This window comes from Typopeltis vanoorti, chromosome 21 (assembly GCF_054136105.1).
Source record: "Typopeltis vanoorti isolate ZY-2024b chromosome 21, IOZ_Tvanoo_1.0, whole genome shotgun sequence".
NCBI lineage: Eukaryota > Metazoa > Arthropoda > Arachnida > Uropygi > Thelyphonidae > Typopeltis > Typopeltis vanoorti.
In genome coordinates, this window is record NC_143569.1 from 90371106 (window position 1) to 90390224 (window position 19119).

At 34.7% G+C, this 19119-nt stretch overlaps 1 protein-coding gene across 4 annotated transcripts in view; it reads left to right on the forward strand.

The window, feature by feature from the left end:
* LOC150095098 (HEAT repeat-containing protein 5B) overlaps positions 1-19119 on the forward strand; it is a 665516-nt gene that overhangs the window by 422671 nt on the left and 223726 nt on the right. For all 4 annotated transcript variants that reach the window (XM_090410861.1, XM_090410863.1, XM_090410862.1 and 1 more), the window contains one exon: positions 11786-12034. In XM_090410861.1, the coding sequence (XP_090266987.1) occupies positions 11786-12034 (249 nt within the window). The remainder of the gene's footprint in view (positions 1-11785; positions 12035-19119) is intronic.

The following is a 19119-nucleotide window of genomic DNA, read 5'->3' on the forward strand; positions in this document are numbered from 1 at the left end:
TCGTTATCAGTGCATGACTTGTTATACCTGTAAATAAATATGAATTTCTTTTTTGCATTATCTTTTCATTTTTGATTTCTAGTGTTAGTTGCCAGCCTGGTTGGCCGAGTGGTTAGCGTATCTGCTCTCCAGCCAAAAGGCTGCGGGTTTGAATCCCGCCATCAGCATGGATGTTTGTGATTGTCTGTCAAAATACTAGTGGTGGTGGTCAGTGATAGATGGCATTGGTGTAGTTGCTGTCAGTTGCTGGATTGTGAGTGGTGGAGACAGAGTTGTAGAGTGGATGTCCTCCCTTGATGAGTCTTTGTATAATACGTATAATAATAATAATACATATAACATTAGTATTTTGTATCATATAAGACAGTATTAATGTAGGCACTGACAAACTGAATTCATCTTGTATACAGACAATGTAAACTTACGGTATCGATAAATACAGTAGATTACTGTAAATGTATTTTCTCTTCCTTATGATTGTCTTAATAACATTTTATTTTCTCTAGTTTACTTTATTGTAAGAATAGAGTTTTTGTTATATTATATTATATAGAGAGATATTTTATATAATATCTTCATCCAGAGTACTTCAACTTAATATTCACTTTCTGTAGGAAAATAACAGCAAATTCCACTGAATAACACATATTACTATAACAATATCAATAGTTTTCTCACTTTAGAATGAATTCACTTTCTGTATGCAAGTATCAGCATACTTCACTGAAGAAATAGCTAAAACCATATCAACAGTTTCAAATCACTTTTTTAGAGTGAGAAAATAAGACACAGACTTTACTCTGTCTATTTCTATGAAGTGAAAAGCAATTAAGTTTTTTTCAGTTTTCACTGAATAAATTCTATGTGGATTAATGACTACAATATACTTCACTTTTTTTTCGTAAAAGAATTTCCTCTCTTGAACATCCAGTTGTAATTGAAATATACATAAAGCATATATTTTGTTCTCTTTACATTAAATGGTATAATTTGATATGAGTTTAAAAATTTAAGAATAAGGAATGCTTCTTAAGTTTTTATTTCTCTTACCTTTCTTTCCAGTTTTATCTAATATAAAATTTATTTTAGAATTTTTTTTTTATAATGGCTAATTATTATTATTATTATTATTATTATTATTATTTGGTAACCTCCACGGAGTCAACAGACTCATCGTGGGAGGCCCACTCAACCAGCAATGTCTATCGTAATGAGCTTTGAAGTTATTTACACTACCTGCACTCACAATGCACTCAGGCAATATATTCCACTCACTGACAACTCTCCATGTAAAAAATCTATATATACAACTTCCAGGGATGACCTCTCATTCTTCCCATCTTAGCATCCACTCTTTTTATAATTTCCTCTCTATGAAATCTGATAAAATCCCCTACTAACTTGAAGGTCTCTATCATATCACCTCTTTTCCTCCTATCCACCAACCTCTGTAATCCACATTCTCTGAAATGCTCTTTTATAGCCAACTCTCCAGATTCTTGACATCACTTTGGTTATTTCTCTTTGGACCCTCTTTAGTGTTTCCACATCACAAAGACTAAACTAATGAAATTAGACTGACTTAAGAAGTTTTGAAAAATCTTCAGAACAAAATTTTTTTTAATTTTTTTTTATTACATCTGTAGTAATGCAGATTCTCCCTTTTCATTGACTATCCTTTGGTCATATACTTAGTTTCTACTTATTCTAGAAGTAAAATTATAACCAAAACCTAAAAGATTTGCTTACAGTTTTAGAAGGGTGAGGCAGGCTGTTGATTATGTGACATTTAAATTTCTAATGTTACGGTAATTTTCTAAGAAATTGTATATTGACCCTAACTTCTGGAAAATCACAAATCTTCTCAGCGAACAAAGGAAAACTACTTCTCAGTTTTATGATAGGCTCCCTAACACTATTTATGGATTTGATGTAAAGACTTCGTAATTATTTCATATGGGGTTTCCCCCCACCCTTCCTCCCCTGTCCCTTAGGATGGGATAAGCCCTCCTAATGAGGGATTAAGTATGTATTTTATGACTGTAGATCTGTGTGTATTCACGGGGCTGGTTTGCCTGTTCTGAGGGATGAAAAACCCGAGTTTCTGAGTGAAAAAAATCCTCCGCCTCCGAAAGAGACTGGCTAACGCACCTTTAGTCAAAAGAGACCAGATTCCTCACATCATGGATGAGAATTGAGCCCAGGTCTTTCTGACCAAAGGCTTCGTCTATACCAGGGGTGTGGCCACAACATGGCTCATGAGCTGCATGCGGCTTGCGTCCATTCTTCACGTGGCTCTTCACGATCAACCAAGAAATATAAACAAAAAGAGAAGAGGAGACAACAAAAAAGAGAAACAAAATAAAAGAAAAGAGAGAGAGAAAAAATAGGGTTAATAAAAATTACTGCAGTGAAAAAAGTTTAATTCAAAACACATTAAATGGAGTTTACTTTGAACAATTAAAATAATTTTGAACAATTAAAATAATTTTAAATTTGAAACACAATAATTTTAGCTACTTATTTACTAGTAGAGGCCTTCCTTGTATCCATTTTCTTAGTAAGCTCCTTAAAATTAGGTGTGTAATTAGTGAAAGAAGCAGTTCTTACAAGCTCGTTACAACCTCACCATGTGCACACTCAATTACTCCCATACCATTGCTTCGGTCAAAGGTTGTGGCTCTTCTAAGTCTTATCGGAATTATTTTGGCTCTAAAAGGATGCATAGTGGTCTATACTGATTGACCTATGGAGGCTCACTTCTGATAATAATTTCTTAGATAAAACATTTAATTCAAAAATGCCTTAAAATCTAAATTGAATAGAAGTGTGCATAAATAAGGTTGTTTATAGAATAAAATAAGCATTGGACATAGTATTAACTGAAGAGAATCTGATGAGGAATGTTAGCCCATGTGGTAAAGAGTTTTATCCAGGTGAAACGTTTAAATCTTCAGTAAAACTGGAAAATAGGGATATTTCTGTATTGCTTAATTAAGAAGAAAATGTCAAGTTTGAGAGAGGAATTGGAAAAAAAAAAAAAAAGATGGATGCAAAGTTTAAGTCTTGCAAACCTTCAATGGCATCTTCTGTCAATGATTGAAGATCTTAAAAACACTTAAGAGATTTTTTTTAAAAATGTGATAACTCTTTTGATAAGATCAAAAAACAAATGATGAAAAGGGAGATGCTTTTCATCATTTGTTTTGGAAAAATAAAAATAAAAATTTCACATAAAAAATGAAAATATTTGAAAATAAGAAAACTAAACCTTGGAGATTCATTGACAAAATCTGGAAAGAAAGCATGTATTGCAGTCCTGACAAATAAGATTTTTTTTTTGAGGAAAATTATTGCTAGGTAGTTATTAATGATGCAAACTAAATCATGCAGTGCTATCATAGTATCCTGTACTCCCCTTAAGATGTCAAGAATTTGATATCATACTTGAAATAAAAAACAAAACTTTTACATTTCTTTGCATACATTAATTTCCATGTTTAGCAAGGAAGAAAAAATAATCTTTACTATCTTTACACCACTACTTTTCAGAAAAAGCAACACATGGGAACTCTTTGAACATGTACCATATTAAGTAGTGAGGAGAAGAAAAAGAAAAAACAGCTGTAATAAAAAATAAATAAAAAAATAGCGAGATAAAGAAACACTATCAATAATATGTTACAGCAGGGGAATACAAGTGCTTGCCAACACAAAGTTGATGTCTGAAATTAACACAGATCTTAAAACTGCATGGTATGAAGTTGAAGAAGACAACATCTGTAAGTGATATAGTTGCTTCTGGAATTTTTTATGTAGGCCATACAGTCTTGGGAAGAGTTTGGATTGTACATAGATCAGGTTAACCTTTCACAATGACGAAATGGAATATATAGGTATCTCATCCATTCCTATAGCAATGGATAAGATACTATTACTATAGCTTTTTCAGAGATCTTTGTTACTTTCCTTTTTTCTCTCCTCTGGAGTATAGACTCCTATTGTTGTTAGAAGGTAGTTATTTATTCCTTTGTAGTGGCTGTTCTTTCTTGAAATCATTTATATGAATCATTTTTCTCTCAGAACTATTGAGTGAGCAGAATGCTTTGCTTATTGAAGTAGTAGTAGTGCATCCACTGTGAATGTGTTTAAGAGAAGGTGTGACAGCTAGTGTAGGTGATGTATAGCCCCTCTTAATGAGTCCTTGTCTCCCTGGAGATTTAATAATAGTAATTTCTATTTATATAGTTTTTATATGCATCTTTAACTACTTTCCAAAGAGGAACTGTGAATTTAATGCTAAAGGATAATATAATGTATCAAGCCTTCGTAGATTAGTAAGAATCTCATGTGCTTAACGAAAAGTAAGTGATATATGTTTCAAGGAGCAAGATGAAATATGCAGTAAAGTTCCTCTCATTGTAAGTGCCTTTAGAACTACTCAGTTAAATGTATTCTTATTGACATTGTAATTATTCTTTGTGCCTACTTCAGCAAAAATGACAAAAAGATGTGTTTAAGGAAACTTGCTTGCTAGAAGATACATGCAAGTATATTAGTCAAATGAGATCAGGAACTTCAAAGGTAAGGCAGGCTCAATGACTGAGTTTTAAATGAAATATATATAAAAAAAAGGAAATAGAAGATAAATAGGACAGGAAGTTCCTGTGTTGTCAAGAGAAACTATAGATCTCTTAGCCGAATGCTGTGTTCTTGTTTTGTATGCTATTTGATATTTATTTCTCAGAACTGAATTTAACTGTGAGTCAGAGAACAAAAGATGTGTTTTATTAAGTTCATACTCTATAATTCCTAGAATAGCCATTTAATTGTTCTTTGTATGAATTAAGAAGTCAGATATACAGCATATCCATCCATCCATCTTCAAGGCCCACCTTTCCTAATTGGGTTGTGGGGGCAGCAGCTGCAAGAGGAACTTGCAATGGTCACGATCCTCCGCCACCAAGCTCAGGTGTTCTGGTGGGACTCCCGGATATGTCCACCCAAGGTTTTGGATATAATCTATCCAGCGAGTTCTTGACTTTCCACATGGCCTCCACCCTCTGGCTTGGCAAAGAGGGCCTGCTGGGGGGAGCCTCTCTTGTGGCATTCTGACCAGGTGCCCGTACTATTGTAACTGTGATCTCTCAACAGAGAAGCAGCGGTTGAGTATTGGGGATTTCCGAATTGCAGAGCTTCTGGCCCTATTGAGTCTTGTCAGCCCTGCAACTCTCGAAGGAACCTCATTTCATGCAGACACAAAACCGCTTGGATTTGTGTCTGCATTCTTTCGGTCATTACCCATCTCTCATAACCATAGGTGAGGATGGGAACATAGACTGTATTGAAGACAGCCAGCTTTGCCTTCTGACTTAACTCCCGCTTCAATACTACCGAACGGCCAAGCTCCCACAATATTGCTGAGCAATAGCTGATAGCTGAGCAAGAATCTGCTTGCTGAGCCAATTAGAGTATCTAGCTGTACTTGCCACTTTCCATCACTCATGAATATGGATCCAAGGTATTTAAACTTCTCCACCTGCCTCAGTGGGACTCCACTCACATGTAGAGTGCACTGGGATGGTTATCTTGAGACCACAAATGTTTCCGTTTTGGCCACACTGATCTTCATCCCGGCTTCTGCACAAATAGCTACAAACCTATCCAGGGTTTGCTGGAGGTCATCTGTGACAGAGCTAAGCAGAACTAGCTCATCTACAAAAAAGCAGACGTTCAATGCTACATCTTCCAATTCTGACATACTCACTACTTTGGCTGTGCCCATCAATCCAGTCCATAAATATTATGAAAAGGAGGGGTGACAGAACACCCTTGGCAGAGACCAATGAAGACTATGAAAGGTTCAGACTTTGTGCTGTTTACCCTGACACAAAACTCCGGGCATTCATACAGGCACTTGATGGCAGCTAATAGTTGGCCATCCACTCCATACTCCTGTACTACTTGCCAAAGCTTATCCCGAGGAACTCGGTCATATGTCTTCTCCAAGTCCACAAAATATGTGTAGACATTCTTGGCATATTCCCAAGATTTCTCAAAGACTTGCCTTAAAGTGAAGATTTGGTCAGTTGTGCTTCTACCAGGACAAAAGCCACATTGTTCTTCTTCTTCTTGGAACTTTGACTCAACTATGCTCCTGCACCTTCTTTCCAAGCACCTAGCATATACTTTTCCAGGCAGGCTGAGCAGAGAGATGCCATGATAATTTCTGCAATCTCTCTGGTCTCCCTTCTTGAAGACTAGTATTATTATGCCTGTCTGCCACTGCTTTGGTGCTCGCTCAGATATGCAAGCAGCCTGACACACTCGAGTCAGCCAGAGAACACCATCTCGATTTAAGGTTTTAGCATTTCAGGCCCAATTTCATCATCACCAGCAGCCCTGTCTGATTTTAGTGATTTTATTGCTAAATGGACTTCTGTTGTGAGACTAGTCATCGCCCTGATCTGCACTTCTTGGATGTCCACAACTGCCAGGCCACCTGGGTTAAGAAGGCTCTCAAAGTATTCTCTCCATCTCTGGAGGATATCCTTCTCGGTTGTTAAAAGTGCACCATCAGAGGCCTTTGTTGCCCTTGCCATGCACGATTTCTTCCCTCGAAGGTGGCGGATGGTCTGCCAGAATACTTTGTTTGCATTTGCATAGGATGCGTCTAATCTTTCTCTAAAGGATTCCCAAGCCCTCTGCTTTGCTGTCTTTACTGCCTCAGTAGTAGCTTTTCATGCCTCAGTGTACCTGAAACGCATCTCAGGTGACCTGATCCTAAGCCATGATAGGTAGGCTTCCTTTTTTGCCTGGACAGCTTTTTGGGCCTCTTGGTTCCACCAAGGTTTCCTTTTCTCACTGCCCATCACCACACCGAGCCACTTTTTGCCACAGCATGAGAGTGCAGAGGCAGCGACAACTGTTCTGAACAGCACCCACTACTCCTCAACATCTGCAGTATGTCCGGGAATCTCTTTGAACCTGGAGGAGATGTTATCTGTAAATTTCTTCCTCACAGCCTCATTTTCCAATGCCTCCATTTCACGCAGTATGGCTGCTTAGGTCTACCAGCATTGATGGTAGTCATTTGGTTTCTGTAGCCATAGAGTACAGACAACAAGGTCGTGGTCAGTTGACAGTTCTGCCCCTCTCCTCACATGAACATCCAGAACTGAGAAAATAGGTATGCTGAGACTATAAAGAAGTCAGAGACCTTTGTCCAAGTGTTTCCCTGTACCGGGTATACTTATGGACTTCCCGGTGCTGGAAGAAGGTATTCATTATGGACAAGCTGTTTGTACAGCAGAAGTCCAATAATTTCAACCCATTCGCGTTAAGGTCAGGGTCTCCTTTCCTCCCAACCACACCCCTCCATGTCTGGTTCATCTGTTCCAACATGTGCATTGAAGTCACCCATTAGCAGGACTGATTCCATGTCTGCCATCCTGTCAAAAGCAGCATCCACTTCATCTAAGAAGGCAGAGTATTCTGACTCCAGATATTAGGTGCACAGATTTGCACCACAGCCAAGTTGTGATTTTTCATCTGGAACCTTAACACACATACCCGTCCCCTAATGGGATCCACTCAGCAACAGTCTGACAGCCGGGTGCTTGTGAGTATCCCCACACCCGCCTGAGCAGACATTTTTGGGCTCACACCAGAGTAGTAGAGATTCCACCCCTCATCCAGGTCGACAGTTCCAGAGCCTCTCCTCTTGGTCGAATAAAGCCCGACTAAATCTAATTGATAGTGCTTGGCTTCCTTGACCAGTTCCTTTTCCTTCCCTGTCAGAGAAAATATGTTCCAGTTGCCTAAAGCCATAGTCTGGTGCCGTTGTCGTTGCCATTTCCGTCTGTTTGCGGAACCATCTCTTTGTGCTGTCCCCTAAACACCTCCCCAAACAGGTAGCGGGCCCATTGATGGAGTTTCCTCTAGCAGAGTGCTGAGAATGGTGTCTAAGGGAGACTGTAACATTTTTTGAACAGGTCCCGCTGCCGAAAACCCAAATGTGTCCCTTGGTAACCCACGTGATGGACGATGCGGTATAACCATTATATGATGACCTGACCATGTTGCAGTATTTGGTAGTGCTCTGTTAACACTACTGCCTTGGTTCAGGGTTGCTCAGGTTTCCCCATCATTGCATCTAGCTTACATAACTGCAAGCTAATCGTGTGGACAGACTTATGTGTTCGTCGAACATGTTGTTTATTATTTTAACGGTATAATCGAACACAGAAACTAAGTAAATAATTAATTTATTAACTTAATGCTGATATTTCGCTGGTGATATAACCAGCATCTTCAGAGCACAAAAACACTGTTTGTCACAATACACGAGACTAAACCAACATGGTGTACTTAAACAAAATTGTAGCAGCAACACAAAGACTAGAGTCCTGATTTTGGTGCCCTCTATCTGGGGGGAAAAAAAAAAAAAAAAAAAAGCTATCATATATTACTAGAGTCCTAAAAAAGTGCTAGTTTTTTCTTTTTTCTTAATATGACTGTCTCCCAGATCTTCGGCAAGTTAATACAGCCATATTTGTTGAGATTTGTTGAAAAAAAAAAAAAAGAGCTATCATATATTACTAGAGTCCTAGAAACGTGCTAGTTTTTTCTTAATATGACTGTCTCCCAGATCTTCGGCAAGTTAATACAGCCATATTTGTTGAGATTTGGAGTGTGTTTTAGGGCTTCTGTCGCCTCCAAGAACAATCTCTCTGAAAAACTAGCACTTTTCTAGGACTCTAGTAATATATGATAGCTTTTTTTTTTTTTTTTTTTTTTTTTTCCAGATAGAGGGCACCAAAATCAGGACTCTAGTCTTTGTGTTGCTGCTACAATTTTGTTTAAGTACACCATGTTGGTTTAGTCTCGCATATTGTGACAAACAGTGTTTTTGTGCTCTCAAGATGCTGGTTATATCACCAGCAAAATATCAGCATTAAGTTAATAAATTAATTATTTACTTAGTTTCTGTGTTCGATTATACCGTTAAAATAATAAACAACATAACTGCAAGCTGTTCTGTTATCCACCATCTAAGGACTCGCCCTGAGATATACAGCATATTATAAATTAATTTATTCATTTTAATTCTATAGAGAATATGAATGTCAGATCTCCTTAGAGAGACAAAGAGAATTATTTAATATACATAATTGTATCTGATGTATATATTTAGATGTTTACAGTAACTATTTTAATTTTTTATAAACTTGAACTTCATTCTTTGGGTAAACACATGCTACTTTTGAAGTCCATGCATCACAACGGGTATAAATTTGAAACATTCTAACCAAATAAAATAAAATTACATATAAATATTGCTATCATACTCTCATTGACTTAACTATTACTAAAAGGTTGGATATATAGACAGGGTTGGGAATAACAAGATAACATAAATGGCACAGTCTCTTTGCAGGATAACATAAATGGCAGTCTATTTACAGTTTAACAGATGCAATAGATCAGTCTCTTCCCCTACCATTCTATTAATGTGGGATGTTGAACAGAACATAAAAGGAAGTGATGATTTTTTTCATTTTTTTTTTTTTTATTTGCACTATATCTTCTCAGGAACAACATTCTCTTACATGGATATCCACATGGAAAATTGACCATGCTAACTGAAATCTTTTTTACCATTTTGCAAAATTTGTTGCTGAAGCAGTCATTCTAACATCTATCAGAAGCAATGATGTATGTTACAGATTGTATCATACAGCCAGCAACAACTGCAATTCCAAAAACATTGTTTCAATTTCCCCACTGTTCAAAGCTTTGGTAGAACCCAGTACTAAGCAACCAAAAAAAAAGATCAAGATACAGCATGATGTATATTTTGCAGATATCCTACACATCAGATCTCATATTCACACATTCTTGGGCCAAATCATGTTATGTTAGATATCAGAGTCAAAAATTATCACAATCAGATTTACAACCTTCTAATTTACTTAATTTGCATAAGATCTGAAAAACGAGATATAGAACACCATTTGTCTACCCTGGAGCATAAAAGATGTGTGGTTATTGAACCCAAAGCCACTGCAGACACTTGAGGGGAAAGCTTTGGAAGAATCTCAGCAGCAGCTTCATAAGCTCCTGAATTTTTGATATTGAAAGAACAAAAAGAGAAACAGTTCAACTTTTCTTCAAATGAGTAAGATCCATGGAATCAACCATTAAGGTGGAACTAAAAAGAGCCAGATTTTCTGAAACTAACGTTTCAGAAAATCTGGCTCATACAGGGCAGTACCGATGCGACTCTTGATTTGGAAATGATGTTGGAGTTGAGAAATGAGCAAATCATTCCACCTATTACAAGAAATATTAATATCATCCAATGTAATTTAAATGGTATCGTTACTCCAGCAAGCAAAAAAATAAAGAGCACAAGGATTATTTATCCATCTATACTGACAGTTCTGAATCTGAGACCTCTGTTGGTTGTGCTACTATCTTTACTGACAATATGATCCCAAGTCTGATTTCCTTTGAATGCAGTAATTATACAGCTCAGCTGCATTCTGCTTGCCACTTTTACACATAAAAGAAAACTGCTAATAAAAATGTATGATTTTTATATACTTTTGTAGGCCATCTCTTCAGCTTTGTGTAATTCATAGTGCTGTGTGAGGTGTTACACCAGTTATACAAAATAAAGACCCTTAATTTTGATGCTTAGTTGTGCTGGATTCCCAGCTACATTGGACTTAAGGGAACTGAAATTGCAAATACAGCTGCTAGATCAGTTCAAACTTTTTCCCACTTACTGCATGTCTGTTCCATATTCAGACAACAGGTAGTTTATAAGATCAAAGCTAATTAACCACTGGCAGGAAGCATTGATAAATAAATGAGATTAATTCTGGAATTAAGCATAGGCAATCTAGTCAATGTAGAAACAGAAGAGAGGAAGTGTTCTTGCCAGGTGGCTCTGCCTAGGTCAGTTGTCTTACACGTTCTTATATATTAAGGGCTGATGACCTACCTATGTGCAAACAATGCAACATGTATATGACCATTTGCCATGTTCTGGTGGAGTGCCAGCATTCCACTTGAAAAAGGAATGAAACTTTTACTGAGCCATATGAACATATAGATCTTATCAGACTAGGACAAATTGCATGAAGTTTTTAACTTTTTACAAAGAATTAATTTATACACACACATTTGATTATAAATTCTGTTTATGTGTAGATACTGTGTTGCTTAACTTAATTTTTTTTATATGCTTCTTGTACATAACATGTTATTTGCTAATTTTTCTCTTTATTACAATTTATTATCTTGAGTACTACCATAACCTTTGGTTTAATGCAGTATGACCTTTGCTGTCCGTGCACCAATAAACCACAAGCTAGCCAACCATCTGACCAACCAACCAGCTTGGCCACTACAGGAATAATGATGATAATGCATTTGTTCCACCAGTGTGTAAACATTCTTTTCTTCTTTAATAATTTTAAATTATTATAAAACAGAGCTATAAGGTGAAATTAAACATTTCACTTCCAGATATAGTTTGACTATTTGGATCAAATAGTCATATTATTAATCACACTCTCAAAAAAGAGAATCTGATTGATAAAAAAAAAAATCTAAATTCTAGTAATGCATAATTCACACAGGCATATAATTTATTTAGCTCTTCACTTCAGAAGAAACCAGTAATGAAATCCCAGACTATTTACAAAATTAATCAGCTTGTATTACTTTATTGCTGTTTTATTGTTTACACTTTTATTGTTTCTCTATTTGTCAGACTCCCAGTCATCTGCCAATTCTCCTGATCAGAAAGATGAAGATTCTGCAGATAATGAAGCAGACGTAGATGATGAAGAACGCTTTAGGGCAGGAGAAGAACCATCTTCACATACAATGGTGGCACCTCGATGGCCAACTAGAGTATTTGCTGCAGAATCACTACAAAGAATTATTGTTGTTTGTGAAGGCAATCGTGCACACTTTGATTTGGCTCTGGCAAAGGAAAGAAAATGTTTGAAACCTAAGGGCAAGTCATTCATTTAAAGAAGAAAATATAATTTTGTAATATTTATTTATTTTTATTTCAAATTATATCAATTTAAGTGTTGGGACACCCCTGTTTTAGAACAAAATATGTTACAAAATATAGAAACATAAGAGAATACTATATTTTAAGCAAATGATCCGTTTTTCTGTTTATCAAAAAACAGTTAATTAAACATAAAGAGAATATATTATTCTCTTATTGATACATGCTCCTGATGTTAGATAACAGAAAAATAGCAAAGCTTATTAGGTAATGAAGCTATGCTGTATCTCCAACCAGAGGCTAAGTTAAAAGACTAATATAAAATTTTAATTAATACTGAAGAGTAATTTAAGACATACCTGGTTGTATATTTATGGTAGATGAGGATGGAAAAATATTTGGAGTCAAACTTGATTGAATTGAGATGTGTGGTTAGAGAATGGTGTTGATAATGATGCATGAATGAGACTAGTAAACAAGAAAAATGTCCATTTGAATAATGAATCAAATGGACCATAGATTTTGAAAAGGAAAGTTTTTCAAAACTAAAAATTAAAGACCAAAAAGCAGCAAAAAGTAGTGAAATATATATACAGGACCAGCAGCATGATGGTAATGCTTGCCATTTCTTGAAAATCATTGTCATATCATAAACAGTGCAGAACTGACTATGAACTGCCACATGGTTTAAGATTGTATGTTAATAGTTCATTTGGTTTGAGACTAAGAGGAAGTTTTGGGTAAGTTGAGATTAATGGGGAGTAATTTACTTTGTTTAATTGCTAAGAGGGTGAAATTAGGGTGTTTGTTTTGGCATCATTATTGGTTCTTATCACTAGAGATTCAGATCATTGTAATTTGGTTTAGTTTTCATTGAAATCAACGATCGTAACTCTTTCAATTTCAGGGATGCAGTACTGATTGTATTGCATGCAATCATATTTCATTGGTGGATTTTTGCTGATATTATTGGTGCATTTTTGTTTGCATTTTTTAGTGGTGAAATGTAAGTATTCTGTATGTCGAAAGAATTATAAAAATGGAGGAAAACTCACATAGAAAACTTTATTAACATAGGATTTTTGCCTAAGTATCATAGACATCATTATTACACAATCACAGAATGGCAATTAAACAATAACAGAATAAAATCCAATAAAATAAAAATCCAGTTCTGATGATGCCTATGATACTTAGGTAAAAATTCCTACATTTAAATTTTTTTACGTGGGTTTTCTTCCGTTTTTATTATTCTTTTCATTATGCCAACTCGCAATATTTCATTATTGAAACAGATGTTGGGATGGGGATATTGCAATCTTGCTATTATTCCATTAAGTGACACTTTAAACTGTGAATAGTTGATCCAATGTTACAAGTATTTCATCCTGATTGGCAGTTAAACTTATAAACAACATTGTGCCATAGTAAACCATTGGTCTGAGATATTGTGAGTTTATGCAATAATATTTTTATAGATTGCTGCTTGTAGTAAAAGTAATTCTGTAATTTGAATATTTGAAAATGTGTTTTGATCTCTTTGTAAATATTATGAAATATATGAGAATTTTAGAATTCTACAGGATTTGGATAAATTGCTTTGGGAAAAAAGCATTTGATTTCTGGATATGTAAATAGCATCTATTAGTTGTTGAGTGTTTTTGATGAGAAAGGAAAGTAATTTTTAGGCGTGTGATTTCTTGATTTACAGCAGTGGCTGAAGAAAAGTATTTGTAAGTGTTAATAAACCATGTTAAAACAACCGATCTTTCAATATAGTAAGAGCAATAGGATGAGAAATGTAAATAGTTTCCAGTGCCTAGTAGGTTTATGGTATACGTTACTACTAAGATAATGGTCAGATCTGGTTAGAGTAAATTTGGAAGGTTCACAGATTTATCTTCTTCATATTCAATAGAGAATTTTAATCTATGGCTACAGCTGTTTAAAGAAACAATAGTTTTTGTAGGATTCCTGTTCCCTATGTATATAGGACATCATCGACATATATACTGTAGTATGAAATGCTGAGAAAGAGGGATGGTGATAAGAATCATTTGGGTGAGCAAAACTTCAGCAAGTTGACTGCTAATTTTCTAGCCTATGGAAAGACCAAAAATCTGTTTGTAAATGTTATGATATTTAAAGAAATTTGTTGAAACTATAGCCATATCAGTAAAAGGATTTCAGAAGGGGATAATTTGGTATGGTCTAATAAGCTGTGTTCATGTGTAAACAGTGTACTGGTACATAAGGAAGAGAGAATACCACCAGGTGGTATTATAGTTTATGTGCTTGAAGGGGTCATCGGTATTTTTAATAATAAATTTAGAACTTTTTAGTAATGGTTAGTAATAAGTTGGGAAATTTGGATAATGGAGCTGTTGTGTGTTTGTATGAAATTATAGGGTAGGGATACCCTGGTTTTGTATTTTAGCTTCTCCAAAGATATTAGGGAGATGACTTGTATGAGGAGTAAGTTTTTTACACTGTATTTTGAGTGTATTTATCTAATTTTCTTCTTTAAATTAATGTAAACGTTTTTCAATTAGTTTTATAATAGTGGGCAGAAGATCTTCTGTAACTATTTTAGAAGTGTTAATATCGGAAAAACTGTCTTGATTTATTGTAGTAATCAGTTTTGTCAATTATAACGGTAATATCTGTTTTTTTTTTTTTTTTTGTGATAATATTAAGGTTATTTTTTAAAATTTTATATGGCTTGAAAATTGTGAGGGATAGATTTGGTTTTATTTTTGATATTAATGATAACATTTTAATTATCTTTTTAAAAAGGTATCTTTGTTTGGGTCATTGTCAAGTTTAGTTTGTGCTTCTATTATAGATTATTAACTGGGAAAACATTTAAGGGAATTGTGAAATTTAAGGCCTTTGTTTAACACTTCAATTTCATCTTGAGAAAATGGAAAGCCTGGTATATTTGTAACAGAATTATAAGCTCTATGCTTGTTCTCTTTGTGGTGATGGAAGTGGAGGTGCTGGGGCAAAATGGGGATGTATCGCTAAATTTATTAGATTATTCCATTTCTTATTAATGTGACATTGTTGTATTATGTAGATGTTGTTTGTAAGTAACTGTAATTAACTTGAAAAAATTTGCTTAGGACCTAAAAGACATTTTAAGTGATTTTTTTAAAATTTTTTATCGATATAATTATATGTTTGTATTTTAGTGAGATATCTGTTATCAGTTGCTTGTTTTATGAAACATTTTGAGGCTTGAGAGCAAATTTGTTTGTAGGAATAGACTTGTTACTATTTTTGTTATGTGAAAGGCTTTTTTTTTTTTTTTTTTTTTTTTTCAAAATTTCAATATGATATTAAAATCATGTTAGTGTACTCTTGTTTACATGTAAATGCAAGTGATTGCAGAGAGTGGCAAACTCATGGTTAATTTTTGGCTCCAGATATTTTGTCATCTTGACCTTCCATAAAAATACAAGGTATGTCTTTTAAATTACTCTTCAGTATTAATTAAAATTTTATATTAGTCTGGTTGGAGATATGGGGTAGCTCCATTATCTAATAAACTTTGTAATCTGTCTATTATCATTCGCTTATGTTTTTGTATCATCTAACATTCATAATACGTGAAATCGCATTTACATTAGGAAAAAAAAATTATTACAAGCAAAATTTTCAGTCTAGTTTCAAGGCCATTCTCACTGTGAACAGTTAAAGAGACAGAATATAATAGAATAACAATTGTAGATTAAAGTGTGTGATATTATATATGCTATTCCTTGCAACAGGAGAGCTGAATCTGTGATTGTTAGAATGAAGGAAATACATTAATATTATTACCAGTTAATAACTTGAATATAGTTATGAGGAGTATTGAGTAAGATAACTTCCCAAAACTTTGATGTTGTCTTTAACGTCTAAGTTTCTGCACCGTACAGCAGTATAGACCATACATAGAGTTAATAATCTATAATAGAAGCACAAACTAAACTTGACAATGACCCAAACAAAGATACCTTTTTAAAAAGATAATTAAAACATTATCATTAATATCAAAAATAGAACCAAATCTATCCCTCACAATTTTCAAGCAATATAAAATTTTAAAAAAATTACCTTAATATTATCACAAAAAAAAAGCAGATATTACTGTTATAATTGACAAAACTGATTACTACAATAAAATTCAAGACATTTTTTCTGATATTAACACTTCTAAAATAGTTATAGAAGATCTTCTGCCCACTATTATAAAACTAATTGAAAAACGTTTACATTAATTTAAAGAAGAAAATTAGATAAATACACTCAAAATACACTGGAAGTTAGAATTGCCATTTCAATTCTAATTTTTATTTCCATTTCTGGATTGCATTCTTCGTTAGCATCCGAGATATTTAAACTTTGTCACTCTTTCTATTCATTTCCCATTTAAAGAAATTGATGAATTAAGAATTGGTTTCTTGCTTATGACCATGAATTTAGTTTTGGTGATATTTATTTTTAATCCCATTTTTTCATTCTCTTCATTCACTAGTTCCAGAAGATTTTGAAGATCCTGAATATTGTCAGCCAGGAAAGCTGTGTCATCAGCATATTGGATGTTACTGACGATTTCACCATTTACATTAATCCCTTCCTCTCTCTCTCTCTCTCTTTTAAGATTTTTTGAAATATGGCTTCTGAGTATATGTTAAAATGAAGAGGTGACAGGACACATTACTCCTCGTTTGATGTTAATGGGGTCTGTAATAATGTCATCAACTTGAACAGATGCCTTTTGGTTCCAATATAAGTTTTGAATGATCCTGATGTCTTTATCATCTAATCCAATTCTCTTTAATGGTGCAATCATTTTAGTATGTTGGACTTTATCAAATGCTTTCTCAAAGTCAAGTCAATGAAGCAAATGAATACTTCCTTGTTTTGGTCAATACATTTTTCGAATAAGATTTGAGAGCAGAAAAGAGCCTCTCTTGTTCCCAAACCGTTTCTAAAGCCAAACTGGTTATCACTGATGGTGTCTTCACATTTTCTGTATATTCTTTTTTGAATTATTTTCAGGGACATTTTGAGAACATGGCTGATCATTCTATAGTCATTACAAGTTTTCACATTTGCTTTTTTAGGTAGCATGATGAAGGTCGACTGTAACCATTGTTGGAATATGCTTGTATCTTAGACCTTATTAAATAGCTTTACTAATATGGCATTGTTGTCACCTTCTAATAACTTTACTATTTCTGCTGGTATTCTATCGGTGCCTAAGGCTTTACCATTTTTAACTGAGTTCAGCGCACATTCTACCTCAGAAAAGAGTTCTTCTACATATTTCACCCATTCTTGTATTTTGCCATCTTTTTCTGATATTATTTCTCCCTTTTTGTTTCGAAGGACACACAGTTATTTTTTCTTAAATATACCTGGGGTCTCTTTCATCTTTTTGTGTATATTAAAACCGTCATGCTTTTCTTGTAGAATTTCAGTTTCTCTACATTTTTCATTCATCCAGATTTCTTTTGCTTCTTTGATCTTGCCTTTAATAATTTTTTGAACCTCTTTATATTTTGTTGGACTGTGATTTTTATATGATCTGCGTTGATCCATGAGAGAAAGAATTTCGTCAGTTATCCAATCTTTCCTCCTTACTGCTCTATCAGGACACAAGGTATTGGTACATTTCTCTATGAAGACAGATTTTCATTTGTCCCATGATTCATCAACCCTCATGATGTCATCATTCTTGATAAGTGCTATCTCTTGATTCAGATTTTGACTCAATTTATTTCTTATCTCTGGGGTTTTTAACTTTCCTAAATTAAATATTTTTTGTTGATGTTTCTGAAGTATAGCTTTCAGTCTAATTTTAACACTGTCACCAATAGATTATGATCAGAAGCAATATCCTCACTAGGATAGGTTTTTGTGCTCTTTATGGAACTTCAAAATTGTTGATTAATTAGCAAGTAATCAATTTGGTTTCTGACTATATTTGTATTATTATCTTGTGGTGATCACCAAGTATATAGCCAGGGCCAGCCATCTCGGGGGTGCAGTGCACCTGGGCCCCATGATCGAGTGGGCACAGTCGGTACACATTCGCAGAAACGTATTTTTTATTTTTTTATTTTAATTTTGCTTATTTATAACTAAAGGGATTTCATTGACAGGATTTTAGGGCCACCGGTAATAATAATATCTCTGTGTTTCTCTATTATATTAGTGTTTTGTATTCAGTAAATGTTATGTTAACCTGTTATATTTCGAATGTGGGTTTTCCTGTGCCAAAATCATTTGCAAGTAAGAGGTTTTACAATACATTTATTTCGAATTCTTTAATTTTTACCTTTGAAAAATATTTTAGGGCCCCAAAAGGTTTCTTGCACCCAGACCCCTTTATAGAGAAGGCCGGTCCTGTATATAGCCTTCGGGATGGTAGCTTAAACTATGTGTTTGTGACTATTAGCTCCTCTTCTTGGCAGAATTGAATAAGACGGTCTCCTCTCTCATTTCTTGTTCCCAGTCCATGTTCGCCAACTATATCTCCACTTCTACCTTTCCCAACTTTAGCACTGAAATCACTCATGATGATGTTAATATCATGTTTTTTTTTGTGTTTTTCATTAGTTCTTTTAATTGGTCATAAAATTCTTCGATCTCGGTATCACTCTTGTCAGCAGTAGGGGCATAGACTTGTATAAGATTAATATCTAGTGGTTGACCATTTAGTTTTAATAACATCATCATGTCTGAGTAGGGGATGAAGCTCAACAGTGACTTATTGGCATCTTTGTTTAATATTATTCCAACTCCATTTTGATGGTTGTTTTCACTACTTCCAGAGTGGTACATCGTCATGTCATTAACTTAAGTTTTGCCTGATCCTGGCCACCTAACTTCACTCATTCTTAAAATCTCAATTTCAAGTCTTTTCATTTCCTGAATGGCATTTCTTAGCTTACCTGCTTCGTACAGGGTTCTGACATTCCAAGTTCCTAGTTTTAGTGAACGCACCATTTTGAGCCCGGAGATTCTTCGCACCCCTGGAACCGCCGGGAACTCTGGGTTGTGTAGATTTGCTCGCCATGGTGGTTAGT